Source organism: Micropterus salmoides, unplaced genomic scaffold (genome assembly GCF_014851395.1).
Source record: "Micropterus salmoides isolate LMB-PRFRI ecotype aquatic unplaced genomic scaffold, ASM1485139v1 Ms_hic_scaffold_18, whole genome shotgun sequence".
NCBI lineage: Eukaryota > Metazoa > Chordata > Actinopteri > Centrarchiformes > Centrarchidae > Micropterus > Micropterus salmoides.
The window spans coordinates 14921028-14941074 of record NW_024040928.1 but is presented as its reverse complement, the minus strand read 5'-3'; the positions used below and the strand labels follow the sequence as shown (position 1 = coordinate 14941074).

At 40.3% G+C, this 20047-nt stretch overlaps 1 protein-coding gene and 1 non-coding gene across 2 annotated transcripts; one reads left to right on the top strand and one right to left on the bottom strand.

Moving 5' to 3' along the window:
* Window positions 1-978: 978 nt before the first annotated feature.
* trnae-cuc lies at window positions 979-1050 on the bottom strand. The gene has a single exon. It is a non-coding gene; the product is annotated as a tRNA-Glu (tRNA).
* A 458-nt stretch (window positions 1051-1508) lies between these two features.
* Window positions 1509-19332, top strand: LOC119909576 (nuclear receptor coactivator 7). The gene is made up of 17 exons (XM_038727841.1): window positions 1509-1747; window positions 2264-2449; window positions 6272-6429; window positions 9210-9280; window positions 9387-9494; window positions 9581-9682; window positions 10419-10544; window positions 10766-10950; window positions 11429-11583; window positions 12254-12838; window positions 12924-13095; window positions 13305-13452; window positions 14800-14925; window positions 15020-15172; window positions 16149-16244; window positions 16338-16411; window positions 17547-19332. The coding sequence occupies exons 2-17, from the start codon at window positions 2412-2414 to the stop codon at window positions 17680-17682; spliced, it is 2433 nt and encodes an 810-aa protein (XP_038583769.1). The 5' UTR covers window positions 1509-1747; window positions 2264-2411; the 3' UTR covers window positions 17683-19332.
* Window positions 19333-20047: the final 715 nt, after the last annotated feature.

The window sequence follows — 20047 nt, the reverse complement described above, 5'->3', positions numbered from 1 at the left end:
TCTCTATCTTAAACAGGTTCAGGTCAGTAGGCCTAAGCTTTATTGAAACTGCATTATATTTAAATATGAATTACATTCTAGTTATTAATGTTAGCAACATTTAGTGAATATGGGACTGGAAGTGGTACATGTAAGATGAAGAGATTATACTAAATTAATGTTAAAGAAATTGAATAGCTTCAGTCTGACATGATGCAGGGAAAATGACCTTTACTCATCTGTCTGACTGTTAGTCTTTTCTTTAACATGTAAAGACAAATAAAAAAGCTCATGTACGTAAAAGGGTGGTAGACGCTGCTTTAATGTCCAATATACTTTATGTAAGGACTGTACAGTATACACTCCCCCGCATTTTGCAGAACTCTGTTTATTGAACCATTTGTTGTGAATTGTCGCCACCTAGCGGTAAAGTTGATAAATAGCTCTGGAAGGCGAAGTCCAATGCGTTTCACATTTGGGTAGGTCACGTGATAATTCTGAAGGGTCTCGATAAACTATGTGGCGATTAATCTGCTCATTAAACAATTTGCAGAATAGAATCAAGAAACCAACATTAAAGACAATATGTTTAACGTTACACCTGCAATGCTTTGGTGCAGATATCCCTTTCTAAACGAGGCACATTGTGAGTTGTTATTTTGCAAAAAAGAAAATACAATTTAAAACCCCCGCGACCCTGTACGCAGGATAAGCGGTTGACGATGGATGGATGGATGGAATCTAAAACCGGTGGTAACGCTATTTTACTAAATAAACGAAAGAGCGGGTATTACTCTTCTACTGAAATGGCTACTTACCTCCAGATATTTATTGCACTTTAATTCATATTTTCAGTAATAAAGCGGTGAGTGGCTCAGTAGTGGGTGCAGGACCGTCAAGGTCATGCTGCTGCGTTTTAACATTTAATTCCTGTCGTTCGTCAGGTTTCTTCTGGTAAACTCTGACAGGATTAGAGTCGGGGCATGACAAAAAAATTAGTTCCCTGACCGGGAATCGAACCCGGGCCGCGGCGGTGAGAGCGCCGAATCCTAACCACTAGACCACCAGGGAAATTGTACCTATGGGTTAATCCAAACTCTTTTTCAATGTACATGATGATGTATATTTATGATTGTTAATGGTCGGTCACCTACAGCGTGCTGTGTAATATCCCCCGACGATCTCCCCCCTAGCTAACCTTAGCTAATTTCAGCTAGCGTTAGCGTTACCAGGATATTAGCTAGCTAAAAGTGAGCTAGTGGTGAGCTGGTGTGTGTGCGGTGCACATGACACCAGAGGGCGTAGTGAAGAGAGGCTTCATTTTGACTTTAACATTAGCTGTTTAAGGATGCACGCAAGGTATGTGTTCACTTTTATCTACCTGTTTTATGTTAAATGTAGCGTTATAGTGGTTTGTTGGCGCACACATATTTGGCGTCAGCGGTGGACCAGCTTAGACGAGGGTCAGCTTGTTTTTAAAGAACGGACTTAACCGGATGAAAAATCCTTACCATCACCGCCAGGTTGCTATTGTCCTGTAAACAAGGTGGCTAGCTAGCAGCACACTTGGCATCAGCTGTTAAGTCAACTTGAAGGCGACCTTGTTCACGGTGCCTGTATTTTGCTCAGAGCTGGCACCCGAAGGCGCAAAGACGGTTCTGACATTAGATAACTAGATATGTGTTTTTGTTTTGCTGCACCTTAAGAAGAGCCTGGTTCATAGAGACATCTCACTGAGAAGCGGCTACAAACTGGAGAATGTAGCTAGGTGGGGTAACGTTGCTTCAAATGTAGCCTTTCCTCTGTAGTTATAGCCTTTTTACCTGTGATATTGCATCTTCCGTCTACACGTGAATGAACTTAATTTTCCTTATTTCTGCTCTTTAAGCTGTGTTTCATGCGTGATAATCGATAGTTTCGTTTTCGCTTGGGGATGTTACAGCTAGCTGTTTGTGTAGCCATGATTGTCTGAATGTTTACATCAACCGGATTCCCAAACCGATGTTGTTAATAGACACACTGTTGTGATGAAGCTTAATTACATAATAAAACGCATGTTTACTGTGGCAACATTAAGTCGTTGCAAATGTGTCTGTCCTCCACGGCTGAGGGATGCATTTTCCATCCTGTTCCTGTTAGTCAGCTATTGTCCGCTGAGTGGCCCGACATGCTTATCAGAGGATGCTTTTGTCGCCGTGCACCTCGGCCGATGAGGCTTCATGTTGCAGAGTGAGGAGGCGCCCTGTGAGCCTGCTAACCTCCTCTTCGCTTATTTCCTCTGCAGGACAAGAGAGGGATGTAAGAGCACAGTGAGAGAAGTGGTCGTCCCAAAGTTGTGTTTGCTGGCTTGGACACTGAGTGTATGTGTGTGTGAGAGGGTGGATGTTTATATGGATGCGCTTCACTGCATGCAGATTTAGGACCCTGGCCTGATGGAAAAGAGAGACAGGAAGCCGGGATATTTTGCCAGGTAAGGGACTGTGTGTGTTTACATGTTAAATTGGTACACTGAATGATGATTGTTTTGTTATCATGTTGGGATTTGTTACCCCAAGTCAGAAGGCTTTAGAATAGAGCTGCGACGATTGTGATAATTTGAATCGGTTCAGTAATTCTTTAAGAAAAAAAGTGATAATTCTCTGATTCCAGCTTCTTTAATGTGAATATTAAAGTGGTTTCTTTTCCCTCTGGGACAGTAAACTGAATATATTCAGATTGTTGAGACAAAACAAGACATTTCAGGACGTCATCTTGGGCTTAGGGAAATACTGATTGACATTTTTTCCCATTTTCTGACATTTGACAGACCAAACAACTAATGCATTGATCAACAAAATAATCAACAATGAAAATAATTGTTAGTTGCAGCCCTAGTGTGCAACATGTAACCATCTCTGTCCCAGATAAAGAAAAACTGCCAAAATATAACCTCAGGAAGAGCAACAGAGGAGGGATTCCTATCACAATGGACTGACATGCATTAGATATCATATATATGGTATTTACTTTTATTAATATTGAGTATTATATTAATATGAGTCATGCTATTCAGTTTTGTCTTTATATTAATGTCACAGAGCACTTACAGTGTCTGGTTTCTCCCAAAATGATTTTTGCAGTATATTAGAATGCCAGCTAAAATGACTCTCTAGTTACCAGACTTACCATTACCGTGACGGTCAATGAATGATGAGCATCGACCAGTCAGGCTAATGGGCGAGATTCCTTACCCAAACAGATATTATAATATGCATTATGGGCGGAAGTCTTCTGTGTTATTTACGTCCTTCAGCCCAGGTATCGCATACTGGTATGTAAAGTCCAAAATGTAAACTCCTTAGTGCACTGCTCGTCAGGAGTAACATTGGGACTTTTTTCCATTGGGCTGCATGGTAGTTTGTACATTGATATTCTGCTGTCAAGGTGCATTAACTAAGTATTTATCCCCACTTTTTTTTAATCAAGGATCAGCCCTGTTAAGTCATCTGTTCCTGAGCTGCACCCAGCCAATACTGCCTTGTGTAATCAGAGTCATGCGTCAGAGGTCTTTTAAGAACTGACCCACTGGTATCATGTTGATTTTCAATTTGGATTTTGGCAGCAAAGTGAAACATGATAACGGGAAATGTGTGAAAAGAGGCTGGTCACAGCTACGGTGCATAGACTGACGAGCAATCAGCAGGTTGTGAACGAAGATCAGACCTTTCTTTCTGACGTCTGCCCAGATGATTGGCTAATTAATGTCTGCTGGCAGGTGTTTATTTCAGAAAGCTGAGTGAATAATGTAAGTGGAGAAAAGTGAGTACTACTGTGTAATGTGGCTTGAATGTGTCTGAAAGGCCTTAACCCACCCTACAGAATATAGTTATTGAGATTGTGGACTTGTGATACATGTTGTGAGGTAATGCAGTGTAGCCTAAAGGGCTTTATGTCTCAGGTTACCCGTTCAGAGTGACAGCAAACCTACAATTTATCTTATGTTTTCATGATTTGATTGGCTTATGGTGAAAATATTACATTATGGAGTGGAATTATTTTGTAATGGCATCACATTTCAGTCGCTCTCTGATTATTAGGTAAGCGGCACAGTAAATGTTAACGGGATGCAGGCTTTGAGATGATTTAGAGGTGGAGTTTTCCTGCAAAGGCAAACCTTTGGGAGTGAGCAGCAAAACAACAGTGGAAAGATGAATATATCAGACTCATGCAGACCTCTACTACTGTGAAGACCAACAGCCATGTTGTGCATGTATGGACAGAGAGTGAACATGTCAGGAAGGGAAACGAGCCTTATCTCCCCACACAGCTACTGCTATAATATGTAGCTCTCCTGCTAGTTGCATCATATACTGCCTCACTTCCTGACAAATAGAGCAAAGGCCACTGTGGCACTTAACAGTTCCAGTAACAAGTATTAACCCATTATTGACTTTTTGTTGTTTGTTTCATGTTTTGTTGCACCCAGTACATGTAATTAGAACTTTTTGACACTGAACAACAGAAAAAATATTATAATGAAAAAGTGGAAAATACCTAAACTGATCTAAATCAAGTAGAAATGCAAAACATAAAAAAGCGCATTTGGTCCCTTAATGTGACATGTGACAATATGTTTATAGAAGTTGCAAAATAGATTATATTGCTTTCAGTTTACACTAAATAACTGGAAGGTTCAACTGCCGGTTAGTCATTTTCCGGGGGGGGGGGGGGCATTTTAAAGAAGAAGGCCGCACCGCAACAAAGGTGGGGGTAAATTAAGATACAGCAAAGATATTTCCACAGTACCGAAAGGAAAAGCTGCTGGTGTCTGTTAGAGAACTGCTATTTAGGAAGAAGGGTTAAATATTAAGTAAGAAATAAATAGTAAGATGAAAAAAGGAGGAGAGAGGGTGATTTGAGATACTCTGTGAAATGCCCCTGAGTGAAACAGATGGTGCTGTTGAGAATGCGTCTGCAGATTCCTGAGTTCCCTACCAGATGTGCATCAGTTACAGTGGGAGAGGGACCTGAGGCTGAGGGAGAGGCCTGAACTCTGTCTGTCTGCAGCCTTATCGACCCACTCTTGCCTTTCCATTAAGGCACTTGAACACTTAAGATTGATTCTCTTTTTGTTTTGTTTTTTATATTCTTCCTTTGCCTGCGGCTGTGCAGGGCAACACTACCACTCAAAGCATATGATGAATCAATTTGGTCTTACACTTTTTTTTTTTTTTTTTTACATACTAATTTCCACACAGGTTTCAGTTGAGCTCACAGAGCGTGCATTATCCTTAGTGCACCACTAACTCATGGTTCCACAGCAGTGCCCCCCCCCCACCCTTTAATGAACCCCAATATGGTCTGGAGATCTTGTTACATCATTCCCGTACCTATCAATGATTAAACAGGGGGAAAGGACAGTCTGAGAGGAAAATACATCTGACACAGCAAAGTAAAGAGAGAAAAAAAGTTCAAGTAGAGCAGTGACTTTGAGCACAATAGCAGTACATGGACGGAAGGTCTGAATTCACTACTGAAGTCATAAATGGACTACACAAGGAGCTAGCTGATAATTGAAATACTTTTTATGTGAGATTTGATGCCAATGAAAGTTGAACAGATGAGATGGAAAATGTCTATTACTCCACAGCCAGAACTCAAACCAAGAACAATAACAGCCCCGGCCCTCGTTAACATCTCTGCATGCCTTGTAAAACTTCCTTAGAGCAACTAAAGGTTCCTAAGCCAAGCACAGGCCTGATCGATCCAAACTCCATTCAGAAAACAAACATTTTAAACACCGTTGTCCTGCTGTCTAGCTGACAGACCTGACAAAGCAGATGTTTAACAAATCGGCAGTCAGGTTTTAGTCATTTTGACATCATTTTGATCAGTGTATTGCAATTTTGTGTGTTTATTCGCATTGTGCGTGTGTGAACACTTGGCAGTAGTCCAGCGAGGAAAGCGACGCAAGGATTAAATTTGCGTTTGGTCTGAATGCCACCATTCTGTTAAAAACTCAAGGTGACACAGCTGATGATGAGTTTCACACATAACTGATCATGTTTTTTAATCACTGGTTGTTGCATTGAATGGTAATTTCTAAACACACTGTAGTTTTTATGTTGTCAGTTCATGTATGTTGTATGTATTTTATCATGTTTTATGTACCTTACAGTAGTCTCTGTGTGTTCTATGTTTTATCTGGCTGTTGCATACATACTGCATATTGACATAAGTTATAACAAAAGGGATCAGATCTTTCTTTTACTTAATGAGTTGATGTGAATATGTCCGTCTGGCTTCCCATCAGGCTGAAGAGGCGGAGACAGCTCAAGCAGAGCCAGTCAGAAAAGAGTGTGAGTGAGCAGAGCCCGGCGATCATCTCCTGTCCAGACGTCCCAAATGACAGTGACCCCAACAAAAAGACAGACCTACAGAGAGTAACCGCAAAGCCACCCGCAGGCTCAGGTAAGACCTGCGTCAAAAACTCACAGGAGAGCTGCGGGATGTGTGAGAATAGTGATTTGAATAAATAGCACTTTTGAGATATTGGAACATACCAATATCTTAAAGATGATTTGTACTCCACTGACATTTTCACTGTAGTTGTGTAACATGGCTCTGCAAATGCATGGAGTGGCTCCGCTACATCTTTGATACACCTCTAAATAGATGTAACTATGTAGTGGCTATAGGGCTGCACCTAACGATTATTTTTCAATTAATTTAACAGCTAATTTATAGATTATTTTTGATTACAACGTGACAAAAACATGTCTCATTAATATTAAAATATTTTATTCAACAATCATCCTGGAAAAAAAGACACATAAAGCACATTAGAACAATGACATTTGTGGCATATTGTAAAATTCGTATAATTTCCTAGTCACTGCTGTGTTATGATATTAATAATAATAACACACTATTTGTCAGATGCCGGATCAGAAAAATACTGGACCTGTGCTGCACAATATATCAGCAGAGCATCGTCATCGCAATGTGCTCTTGCTCAGTAGTCACATCGCAGAACAGTGCAATGTCAAGCAAGCCAAACAAACGAAGTTTGTCTGATGTAACATCATTTACTCCGATTTAAGAGTTCTTGTAACTACTGAGTGACGGGCAGGCACTGCATGCACAGTGAACCAGCAACCTCAATATTATTCTTAATCAGTTGATCAATTCTTTTAGGATGCTTATTTTCATATAAAGCAACTGAAGTAATCTGGTGATACTTCCTGTATTTTTTCATATCGCAATATATATCGTAGAAAAGGAAAATATTGTAATGTTAGTTTTTTCCAATATCGTGCAGCCCTAGTTTGAAATATTCTAGTCATAGTCTACGATTATGGCAGTTATAATTAACTTTGGTGTAATGGCTCCATTCAAAGTGGATTTACTACCTAATTAGAAAGAAGTCTTGTACCGGGCAGGGCAAAATCAAATATCCATACTACATCAGAAGTATTCCGACTTTTGTTATCTCAACAAAATGGGTTTCCCCATTTTTAGACAAACAATAAGACAAGATATACCTTTTTAGTTAGTTAGGGAAATTCAGGTTGGCGTGTGTGTGTGTGTGTGTGTGTGTGTGTGTGTGTGTGTGTGTGTGTGTGTGTGTGTGTGTGTGTGTGTGTGTGTGTGTGTGTGTGTGTGTGTGTGTGTGTGTGTGTGTGTGTGTGTGTGTGTGTGTGTGTGTGTGTGTGTGTGTGTGTGTACACACACACTATGTCAATGTAGTGGTGTTAGTATCACTGTCCATGTTGATTTTATTCCCCTGTTCCGTTATTTAAAAGGCTGATCTGCAGCACAAGGATCCTTGTGTTGGTATCAACCTCAGCAGTTTTAAACAAGAAGTTGCATAAGCTTTTTCCTGTATCGTTTTTCAGTTGATGTTGACACTTCAGGCGCTGTTTGTGAGTAGTAAGAGTTGGTGCAAGTGTTAATTTTCTATAGAAATCCCATGATGCCCTTTAGTTTCTGCTTAAACATGATATGAAATTAAAATGACATTTAGTTAGGACACTAGCATCTCTTTATTACAATTTGGATTTGTTCAAGCATAGGAGAAAATGGCTGAAACAGGCTAATAATTATAGAGCTATTATTATTATAATTATTATTATAATTATAATTATTATTATCTAATGAGGCTATTGAACTCGCTGTGTACATTGACAATAACTAAAAGAAATTCCTTGTGATGGACCAGTGTCAGTGTAAGCTAGTTGTCAGAACATATCTATGGCTTCATATATTCCCAACAATAAACCTACAATCTAACCACAAAATATTACTCAACTCTACTGATGTCAGGTTGGCGTAGATGTGTGTGTTTTCTGCATTTTGTTTTAATCGTTTGTTTTCTGCATTTTGTCTTGAGCGTACGCTACGTCATGATGATTATCCATCGTGTTATCACGTGTTGCATAAATCATCACCAACTCCTCCATATTGACTGTGGAGTGGGTCAGCCAGCTGTGCAAACTCTGCAACATGTGTGTTAATAATACTACACCACTGTTACCTGCAGCCCATCCAATCAAATATGATGTTCTGCAGTAATAGACACACAAAAAAAACTCTTTAGGGTAATGTGCGCTTTCAGCTAAAAGAACATTGCCAGTAATGCTTCACAGCATTTTACCAGTCACAGCCAAGTATAAATTCAGTAAATATACTTTACTTTACTTTCAGTGAAAGCTTGGTACAGTAAAGAGGAGCTGGAGTCTGTCTAACGCTTAGTCATGCCCTGTGTTTCCGTGGAAGAGGCAGCAGTGTAATTATGCAGTCAGGGAGTGGTACGCTAATAGCTTCTGTTTTCTTGGCAAGAAGAAAGTGCTGACTGTGGACCTTGTCTGCTGCAAGGGTCAGATTGTTTGTGTGTGTTTATATTAGCTGCTTCGGCATCTGTGGGAAAGTGTTTTAAGGCTGGATAATGATAGGGGACAAGCCCCGTACAGTATCAAAAGGCAATTAACCACAAGATGGTCATCTCTGTTGGGGTATTCCGTTGCATCGCCCTCAGTGGAAGGAGTATTTTTCATAATCACTGTTTTGTTTTTTGTAGAAATCACTGGATTATTAGAAATATCTGTTCTTTTAAATCTGTTAGTAACGTGGAAAGTATGAAATCATAAAGTCATCTCTTACAAGAATAATTGTGTGTTTTTTCCCTTATGAGATTATTATAGTTTGCCATTGTCCTGCAAAATGCTTTTCGCATTTTGTTTTCTTTGTAGATGATGTCAGTAAAAGTAACAATCAGGCAAAGAGGGAGAAGAGGAGGCCACCAGGGACAGTGGAGGTCATTGTGAGTAAAAGTACAGTGAAAACACTTCTATGTAACATACTGACTTATTAGCTGTTTGCCTTTTTTTAGAAACTCATTTGACAGAGGTGTTCATCTTTTGGCACAGGTGGGACCTAATGATTCCCTCAACAGCATCGCACTCAAGTTCAACATCACCCCAAACAAGCTGGTCCAACTGAATAAGCTCTTTGCTCGCAGCGTCTATCCTGGTCAGGTGAGAGCCTCGGCAGTAACGTGAACCACCACATCAGTTCCCTCATTATCCCTCTGACCAACGGCTGTCCACCATCATTATTACAGAAGCTGTTTGTCCCCGATGTGAGCCAGTTCGAAGAAAGTCTGAAATCTCCGGGTTCCTCTGGTCCCTCCTTCTCAAATGGCATGTCAGAGTGTGCATCACATGTAAGTAGAAAAGGGTACATTATGTTGCTTGGAGTACATGGTATAATATAGTCATTTACAATAGCCATTTAGGGACAGATTTGTTGAAACAGTTGCTACAGGACAGGGAGTCCCCTCGTCCTTTTCTGTCTGAATCTTGACCATGAAACTATCCACAAAAGGCAGAAATAAAAAACCCACTTTTAGTCTCACTGTTTTATTTGGGATAATTTTTTGAATTATAATTTACTTCAGGATCTATTAAAAACTATTTGATTTTCACAAATTATCTTAGGAGGTGCACATTTGTTAATAATATAACAGGAATATATGCAGTCTTTTTGTGTATTTTCAAACTTTGTCCAAAATTGTCCGTCTAAATTGGCATTGTCTACGCTGAAGCTATTATGTTTAAGTACAACTATGGCTGTGATGCTACAAAATGTTATTGCAGTCTCTTGTAATTCAAATTCGACCACCCTCCATGATGGATTACAAATTTAATCTGTTGATGAGTGAGCAGTTTTTAAGTGCATGAACAAGGCAGGCTGAATATTTTGCAAAGTAAGGTAATTTAATCTACCAGCTTTTTGGCAGTCAAGAGAAAAAAATTACTTCAGGACGAATGTCTGGCTCTGGTGGCATAAAATCAAAGTCCAATGAGAACTGAAACCACATGATAATTATACTTATACAAGCTATACTTAAGACGAACATAACATTCAGGCCTCTGATCTGTGATTTTAACTTCCTTCAGGATGGCATGTCAAACTGCATGTCGGCAAAGTCCATCCGGCGAGAGCTCTCCCCAAACTCGGAGGACGAGAGCCCGGCAACGGTTAAATTCATCAAGATGAGCTGCAAATACTTCACTGACGGCATGGTAAGAAGCCTAGATGTGTATAATAAAATGTCAATTAATTAATAACTAAAATATTGACCTAATTCAAACTGTATCCAGCGGGTACCACTCTTGTATTTTGATACGATATTATTGCAATTTTAAAAAATATTGCAATATCTTGCAATTTATTACCCCCTTCCAAAACCACCACCACCACCTCTCAGCGCTGTGTCTCTCTGTGTGTTGTTTTATTTCTGCAGGGAGTGGTGGGAGGCGTGCTGATTGTGACACCCAACAACATCATGTTTGACCCGCACAAGTCCGACCCCCTGGTGATTGAGCACGGCTGCGAGGAGTACGGCTTGATCTGCCCCATGGAGGAGGTCGTGTCTGTGGCGCTGTATGATGACGTGTCGCGCATGAAGCTCAAAGATGCTCTGCCGTCGTAAGGGCTCCTAACAGTCTCGCTTTCCTCATTTCCCTCTTTTGTAACCATTCTTTTTCCAGCCCTCAGCTTTGATTCCTCCTTTCTTGTTCCTCCTTCCAGTTTATATTGTTCTTGTTCTTGTCAAGAACAAAATTGTTTGTGCAAAGCCCTTCGATTTCCAGCAATTTTCACATTTGCCTCTTTATCACATCCATTTATTTCTACTGGATCTTGTCTGGTTCTAAATTTAAAAACCTCTCAGATTGTTCTAGTTTTCAAATTATTCATAAAAATTTTTTTATTTGTTCTTCATTAATCTTTAGATTTTTGATTAATTTGTTGTTTTACATCACATGTTATTAAGTGTTTTGTTTGTTTTCTATCATTCTGGTCATTTATAATTTCTGTTGGACCTTGTCTGTGTTTTGCTTTTTCCCCTTTTCATTTTCATCCTCGTTTGCGGTGCGGTATGTGTGATGCCCCCGTGACCCCACAGAGACCTACCCCAGGATTTGTGTCCTGTGTACAGGCCCGGTGAGTGGGAGCAACTGCCGTCAGAGCGGGATCTGAACCCCTTCAGCCGCTATGAAGCTCTTGAGCCGAAGCGACCAATCGTCTTGGACGACATCGAATCAACCCTCTCAGAAACTGGTAAAGTCATGTTCCAACCAGTGTTTTGTCATGTGTTGTATTGAACTATACTCTATTGACTCCAAAGTGACCCTCTTTTTAATCTAAGCAATGAATGAAATCACTGTAAAATGATGGTAATTCTGGGTTATGACTTTTTACTTGTATCTGTTTTACCATCCACAACCTGCAGAACCAACTATTCTTTGTGTTTTTTTTGTGTGTCTGCTTAATGTGAATGAAAGTTTGCTTGTGAGTTTTAAGATTCAGCTCTGACCAAATATGTAGTTTATTGTCGACTCTTTAGCATCCAAATTTGACTTTTGTCCAAGTTAAAACTGACAATAGAGTAAAAAATATATCTCAAACAGTTAGTTGATTAATCAACTGGTCTACCAACAGAAAATAAATCATCACAGTTTTGATAGTCAAATCATTGTTTACGTCTCTTTGTTAACAAAAGAGCACTAGTTCCAGCTTTGTGGAGGAGAATTTTCCTTTTTATGTCTTCTATGATAGTGAAGTAATAGTAGAGTTGAGTAACTGTTGGTCAGGTAATTGATGGGGGTATTTCAATATTATCTGTCAATTTACAGACCAAATAACCAAAAACAAATTTGCAGATTGGTCATGAAAATGTCTTGAGGTTAAACAAGAAACCATTTTATCTTCTTAATACCGGGGAGCACAGAGGGTGAGCAGACAGCAAAGTCTCCGTCAGATGAAGGATTCACAGAGTTGGAGCCAACTGTCAACGGGGCCACTGAAGAGGCGGAGGGGATGTCCGGCAAAACACAGAGCCTTGCCAGTAGGGACCAACAGAAACTAGGACCAAGCTGGGGACACTTTCAGGACAAGTCGGTGCTTGGTCAAACTAAAGGGAAGCTGGAAGATGAGGAGGATGAGGGCGTAGCCCAGAACAGCTCCATCGAGGATGGAGAGTCGATACAATCCTCTTCAGAGACTGAAAAACAGGGTGACTTGCGCGATAAACCTAAAAGCCAAGAGGTAACTGAGACCAAAGACGTAAAACCTAAAGGGGCTGAAGAGCTGCTAAATGGTGCACATGATAAAATAAACAGCGCACCAGTGGACGAAAACAGGAAGTTGAGTCTGAAGGAGGCTTCGGAGGTTTGTGGGAACTCTAGTCCAAAGGGACAGACCCCAGACAGACCAGAAGGTGGGGCTGAACTCAGTGAGGAGGAGAGACGGAAGAAAAACTATGAGGCAGAAGTGAAGTCATGGCTACTGGAGAGGATGCAGGCTCCAATAGAGGGTAGGAATCATAAACTAGATATTAAATTGGTAGATTAATCACAGTCATTGTGATTGGATACTAACCAAACTCCCATTCTCTATAGACATGCTGTTCTCTTCAGAGGAGAAGAGTAAAAACCCACCTATGTTCCTGTGCTTCAAAGTGGGAAAGCCGATGAGGAAGTCATTTGCCTCTGGGATGACCTCTAGTCCCGCCCACTCATTTGGGGGGCGGGGTAAACAGCCAGAGTACTGGTTTGCTGTGCCGCAAGAAAGGTGAGATGATTGCTAGCTCTTATATTAATAAACATCCATACAGTAATAACTCAGACTCAAACATATACATTCGCCATGATGATTGTCCCGTTTGAATCTTAGAAAAATAACCAATGAATAAGTGTTTTGAAAAACAGAAAGCCACGAGGGATCTGGTCTTAATCTGCAATGTGTGTAAGCTAGAAATGTGCCTTTTGTGTGTGTTCAAGGGTGGACCATCTTTATGCATTTTTCGTCCAGTGGTCTCCGGATGTGTACGGGAAGGAGGCTCGAGAGCAGGGCTTTGTTGTGGTGGAGAAAGATGAGCTGGACATGATAGACAACTTCTTCAGTGACCCTGCATCTTGCAGCTGGGAGGTGAGCTCAGTAGAAAAGCAGGTAGCCCATTTGCTTCCCACAGAATAAACACAAGAGTTGGATATCGTTAGGATTTTTTACAATTCCGGTGCAAAATTGATACTTTTAAAACTGTTCCGGTGCCTAAACGGTGCATGAAATGATACTTGAAAAAAGAAGAGGGGAGGGTGAAGAGTGAGAGACGTCAACGTGTGTAGCTCTCTGCTGAGCCAGGTTAGTTTCTTTGGAGTAGACTGCGGCTCAAGGTAACCTGTGTTGTTGCAGCATTAATAAAGACCGGCTGTCGTCTCGTATCCTTTCATTTAGGGACGCAACAATTTGGTAACGTTGCTGTGGTAAATGTAGCGACGCTTCTTGCGTCCATTTCGGAGCACCACAGCGGAAATATTTCAGCCGACACTTTTAAGTGGTACCGAAATGAGATACTGAAATTGGCGTTGTAATTCAGTCCGGTAGGTACCGTAATATAGGAACCGGTTCCATATCGGTACTGGGTTACGGTACCCAACCCTACTAAACACTATAGAGGTGGGGGTCGCTGACGTTTCTAATACAGTCATAAACACTGTTGTGTTTTGCACTTTGGTTTGAGACCTTTGACCTTATCACTCTTTTAATTCCACCTGCACAAACATCTTGGAGCTCCTTTGAGAATGAAACGCACCAAAGCACTTTCGGAGCCCTGGCTATGACTCCACCCGTGCACTCAGACATGTATGTCGCCAAGCTAAGAGAAGGTGGAAGAAAGATAAACTTAGAGTGTCACATGAAATCCTATAGACCTATGACCATGATCCCTCTGTTCCTCCTATGTGCCTTGCAGTCCTGGATCAGTTTGAGCCTATATCAATCTCTTCCCTATTTGAGGTTGTCCATCATTTGCGCCCCACGAATTGTCCTTCAGACAGCATTCCCTCTCGTCTGATTAGGGAAGTCTTTGACACCACTGGACCATGTATTTTGTTATTGATAAATACCTGTCTTTTCTCTGGTTATGTTCCGTCCACCTTTAAACACGCTGTTGTGCAGCCCCTGTTGGAAAAGGAAAATCTTGACCCCTCTGTACTTTCTAACTTCAGGCACATCTCTAAACTGTCTTTCTTATCTAAAGTCCTGGAGAAAGTAGTTTTTACCCAGCTGCAAACATTTCTAATTAATTATAATGTTTATGAAAAGTTCCAGTCCGGTTTCAAACCCTGTCACAGCACTGAAAATGCACTTTTTTTTAATGACTTGATTTTAACTGTTGATTCAGAAGTCTTTGCCATCCTAGTGCTCTGAGACCTCACTGCTGCCTTTGGTTATGTGTTTCTCTTCGACTTGCTTATGTGCTTGTTTTGCTCCAAGATCATCACCATTGACGAGGCTAAGCGTAGGCAGAGCTTTGGCAGCTGCGATGGAGACCTGGCTGTGGAAGCACTGCCCGTGCTCAGTGACACCAGTGACCTACTGCAGGACACACACATTGAGAAGGTACTTGCAGCTGGCTGCTGACCACATAAAGCTCACCACTTACTGTCAAGAAAATTATTAAACTTTAGATTTTTATCATTTGTTTGCCCTCCAGCTTGCCTGTCGCTTGCCAGCCCGTGTGCAGGGTTACCCCTGGAGACTGGCCTACAGCACTGTGAAACATGGGACCAGCCTGAAGACTCTGTACAGGAGCCTGGCAGACTTGGACCGTCCTGTTCTGCTGGTGGTGAAAGACATGGATAACCAGGTAGATACTGTATGCAGATGACTGTGGCTTCTCAGGACGATAATACAGAAGGTGAAAAGTAGCTAAATGAAATGAAGTCTCTTGTTGTTTCTTTTTACTAATAAAAAATGAACAACTACACAAACGCTTTCTGATTTGATTTTAATTTAGCAAAAACATACATTACACTACTGCGACTACATTTTTCCAAAACACTAATAATGTATGGATGTTTACCATTTCTACTAGATGGACTGTGGATAATGATATTAGTGAACTTTCTAGTGTTTAATGGCTATTTAGATACATTATTTAATAGTTGTCTCCTGGACAGCTGTCATTCACCAAGCCTGACTAGACTAGATAAGGTGATTTGCACTGGACCCATATTTGCATCCCAGGTGTCGACCCCATCACCGTGTTCTAAGAAATGCAAAGTAATACTTACCAATGTTCTGAAAACATCTCCTCTAAGTGAAACATATTTATTCCTGCATATGTTGTTTTAGGATTTCCGTCAACAAATAGACAACTGTTCGGTAATAATCTGATATAATGGAAGAACTTGCCATCATACATAATGAAATATAGACAGGGGTTCTCGAAAAAATGTATAGTTGTGGTGTTTCTTATATTGTATATAATATTTCTTATATATCCTTCAGTGTCCCAATTCAGGAGCTGGATCCCTTTTTTATTAGCTATTATTATAATTTTTTGAAGGCTGCCATGGCAGCATTAGCCGTGAAAATCCTCAGTGTTTTGAGAGTTTAACCGTTCATTCAGTTATGGTCCCGCATGTATGATTTTTAAATCCATTCTGACTTTGGCGACTCCTTGTGGTGGCATCAGAAAATGCACTGTAGTAAAAAAGTCTTGTGCCTACAATATAATTCCACATTCCCGTTGATCATAAAAGTTCACACAGCGGTTTTAACTTCTAGTTGAAGCCTGTTTAGTCTTTTCATCCCAAAATTGAATCTGACTCTTGTCACAGATATTTGGGGCATTCTCGACTCATCCCTTCAGAGTGAGTGAACACTGCTACGGCACAGGAGAGACATTCCTCTACAGCTTCTGTCCTGAGATCAAGGTTTGTTTTTTTGTACTGACTTAGTTTAAGAACACAGCTTGGGTATTTCACTTGTAGCATAAATATCAGACATCGTTTGCTCTCTGTTTTCAGGTGTACCGCTGGACAGGGGAGAATTCTTACTTTGTGAAGGGAAATGTTGATTCTCTGCAGATGGGAGGAGGAGGGCAAGTAGATCCACCAGCTACACTGCTAGCTAACTACTAACTTGTTTAATGTGTTTTTTTTTTGCGACCAAGCACACATTTACAGGTGCAGATCAAAAAAATTTTTATGTTTTAATGTTGCTTACAGCACATGGAAATCAAAAATCCATATCTCAAAATATTAGAATATTAAAGAATATATAATACAGAAATGTCGACCTTCTGAAAAGTTCTGAAAAAGGTTCATTTACGTACTCAGTACTTGTTCAGGGCTCCTTTTGCACGAATTACTGCATCAATGCAGCATAGCAGGGAGACAATCAGCCCTTGGCACTACTGAGGTGTTATGGAGAGCAAGGTTGCTTTGATAGCGGCCTTCAGCCAGTCTGTATTGTTGGTCTGGTGTCTCTCATTTTCCTCTTGACAATACACCATAGATTCTCTATGGAATTCTGGCCAACCAAGAACTGTAACACCATGGTGAGTTACTAGTGGTTTTGGCACTGTGGGCAGGTACCAAGACCTGCTGGAAAAGGAAATCAGCATCTCCATAAAGCTTGTCAGCAGATGGAAGCATGAAGTGCTCTAAAATCTCCCTGTAGACAGTGTATTGACTGTGGATAAAACACAGTGAACCAACACCAGCAGATGACATGGCACCCCAAATTATCTTTGACTATGGAAACTTCACATTGAACTTCAAGCAATGTGGATTCTGTGCCCCTCTACTTGTCCTCCAAACTGTGGCAAAATTTACTTTCATCTGAAAAGAGGACTTTGGACTGAGAGATTAGGCTCAGGAACCTTTACAGGTGTTTTGAGTTAATTAGCTGATTAGAGCTCTCAGGACAACATTTATTTATTTATTATACATTCTTTATTCTAATATTTTGATATATGGATTTTTGAATTCAATGAGCTGTAAACTATAATCATCAAAATTAAAACAACAAAAAGCCCTGAAATATTTCACTTTGTGTGTAATGAATCTAAGATATATATATATATACTTTTTCAATTAAATTATGGAAAATTTAATCAAATGTTTTCAGATGCACCTGTATATCCACAGTCTAAGCAGTTGGGCAGCAAAGTGTTTGCCATCAAATGAATGTGCACCTGTTTTCTAACTTTTCTAATGCCTCCTCCTCTGCAGTGGTCAGCTGGGTCTGTGGCTGGACTCTCAGCTGTACCGGGGCACCACCACCAAATGTGCCACCTTCAACAACCAGCCACTCTCCGCCCAGCAGGACTTCAACATCCACAGCCTGGAAGTCTGGACCTTTGAGTAGGCTCACCTGCTCCAGCTCCGTCCACATCCGCTCTCTGCTCCAAACCCTCAAACACCTCCCAAGTCTATTACGCACCACTTGGAGGCAAACCTAGCTACCCCACAATGACACTAAATGTTCTGTGAGCGAAGTCAGAAAGCAACCTGTGCACTTGTTAAGTTGACTGAAAACAATACGCAAGGTCTTCTGTAGCCTATTTTGAGGTGGGGTTTGGCTCGTCTAGTTCATCTCGTCCTTCCAAAGGCGGGAAGTGTGAGAAAATGTTATGGCTCTCAGTTCATTGGCTGCCTCAGACACCCGACAACGCCTCCAGCTTTCCCAGCATGCAAGACTGCCTTACCACCATAAGCTTATGAAGAGAGAGAGAGAGAGAGAGAGAAGAGAAAGGCTGCTGATGTTAGTGTTGATGTTATAAACCCCAAAAAGAGCTTATTTTTAAGTGTGTATGAAAGAATAAGGTGTCCCATAATGCTGTAGGTGTATTTGTGCAGAGATAATGGTTAATGTAAATTAAATGTTTAAGAATGTACAGGATTATAAACTGAAGAGGTTTAAAATGATGGTGTATCCTTTTCTTTTATTAAATGACGCAATGAATTCCAAATGTGAAGGAAATGAAAATTGCCAGGGAGATTTTTGGACCCTGCGACATTAAATTAATTGTTTACAATGGAAGTATTGCAGATCCTCTGAAGGCCGTCTCGTTCTCTTATTTTTTGAGTTTTATCTGAACTGAATTAGGATGTTTCATTTCCTCATAACTACATATAATGTTTTAATCCCCTGTACTATCCAAAACAAGTGGTAAAGCCAGTACACATTTGCAATGACCAAATATGTTCTATTTTATTTCATATTTGTTGTGGGCTCATATTTTATAAAATATTTTAGATTTTTTTTTATTTTTACATTCTGTTTTTACAAAGATTTTTTTAAATAGTTAAATTAATACTTTTATAGAAATGTTGTGTTAAATATTTCTGTTTCTGATTGGACCCCTCAAGCACCTGAAATGACTGTTCTCAGTATTGAATTCATATCGCATGGCGACTGATTTTATCGCTTTAATTTTGATTTGTGGTTGTTGTTCAGAGAGCCAGTGGGAGTTTTAACATGTCACATTGCACTACAGGACCGATCGACAGTCACCGCTGTGTCGTGGCCCTTTCTTCAATGTAAAAATATTACTGAATGTTGTTTGATCACCACTGCAGGAGGAACTCTTCCTGTCTGACCACAGGCCAGCCTCCGTCTGCTTTACTTCAAAATGGGTGGGAAAGGGATTTTCTGTTTTTGCACTGGTATGCCACTAATTAACAAAAAAAATCAGATCTAACGTAGAAAAAGAAATGTTCATTTATATCCTGTATATGTGACACAGGCTTGTAGTGCATGAATATGCAATACCGCAAATGTCTGACACCACTGTCATGAATCCTGCCATACTATTCACCCATGTCAGTTATCGCTTCACGTGAAAATGAGCTTTGTTGTCTTCAGCTGTCTAAGTGTTGTAACTGTGAATGCTCCCAGAGTATTATTTCTTGTGAATCCAAAAACTGCTGTGGTCTGTGATATCACTAAGGATCTATTTATTGTGTTGTTATGGCAACCACATTTAAACCTAAATAAATATTAAATACATGATAATAGGGTCGTCTTTTATTTCTAATGTTGTTGCCCTTCAGTGGGATCTATTGTACAGATTATGTTAATCTAATTACTTTTTATTGAACATTACCTGTGGCCTAACTGGATTTTCTTGTTATTGTAGCGCTGGTGAAAGAAGACTAATTTACGGTAATGAAGTTACAGTATGACACCCGGATGTAACATGGGGAAGTGGCCGTCCTCTCGAAGATCATTCATTAAGAAGAGGAATCACTACGAAGAAATAAGGCTGACTAGTTTTCACTCGACCTCCGTTTTCAGACACTTCAATGACATTCCCAGAAATAAAGCAGGCTATTAACGAGAAGATCGCGCAGTGTTTTTTGATTAGAGTTTATTTCTTTATGCGATTATTTTTTGAGTTTATGAGCAAGTTAAAGGACTCTATAACATCATGCGGTAACCACAACTGCAGATCGTTTTTCTCACCCATTCCCACATACAATACCATAAATAAATTAAAGATAGGCCGAGACCTTTTTAATTTTTTGTTCCATTTGTATGAAATGCGTCTTGCATAACAAGGCACCAACACATAACAAAAACATTCGGTCCAACACCGCGGTGAAATTAGTTTTAAGTTGGATATTCGACAGACATTCACCCAGGATCCAGTGAAGGCTTTTTAGTCAGTTCACCCAGTGACGGTTGTATAAGTGCGGTTAGCTCACCTCTGATGGCTCGCTTTTAACCA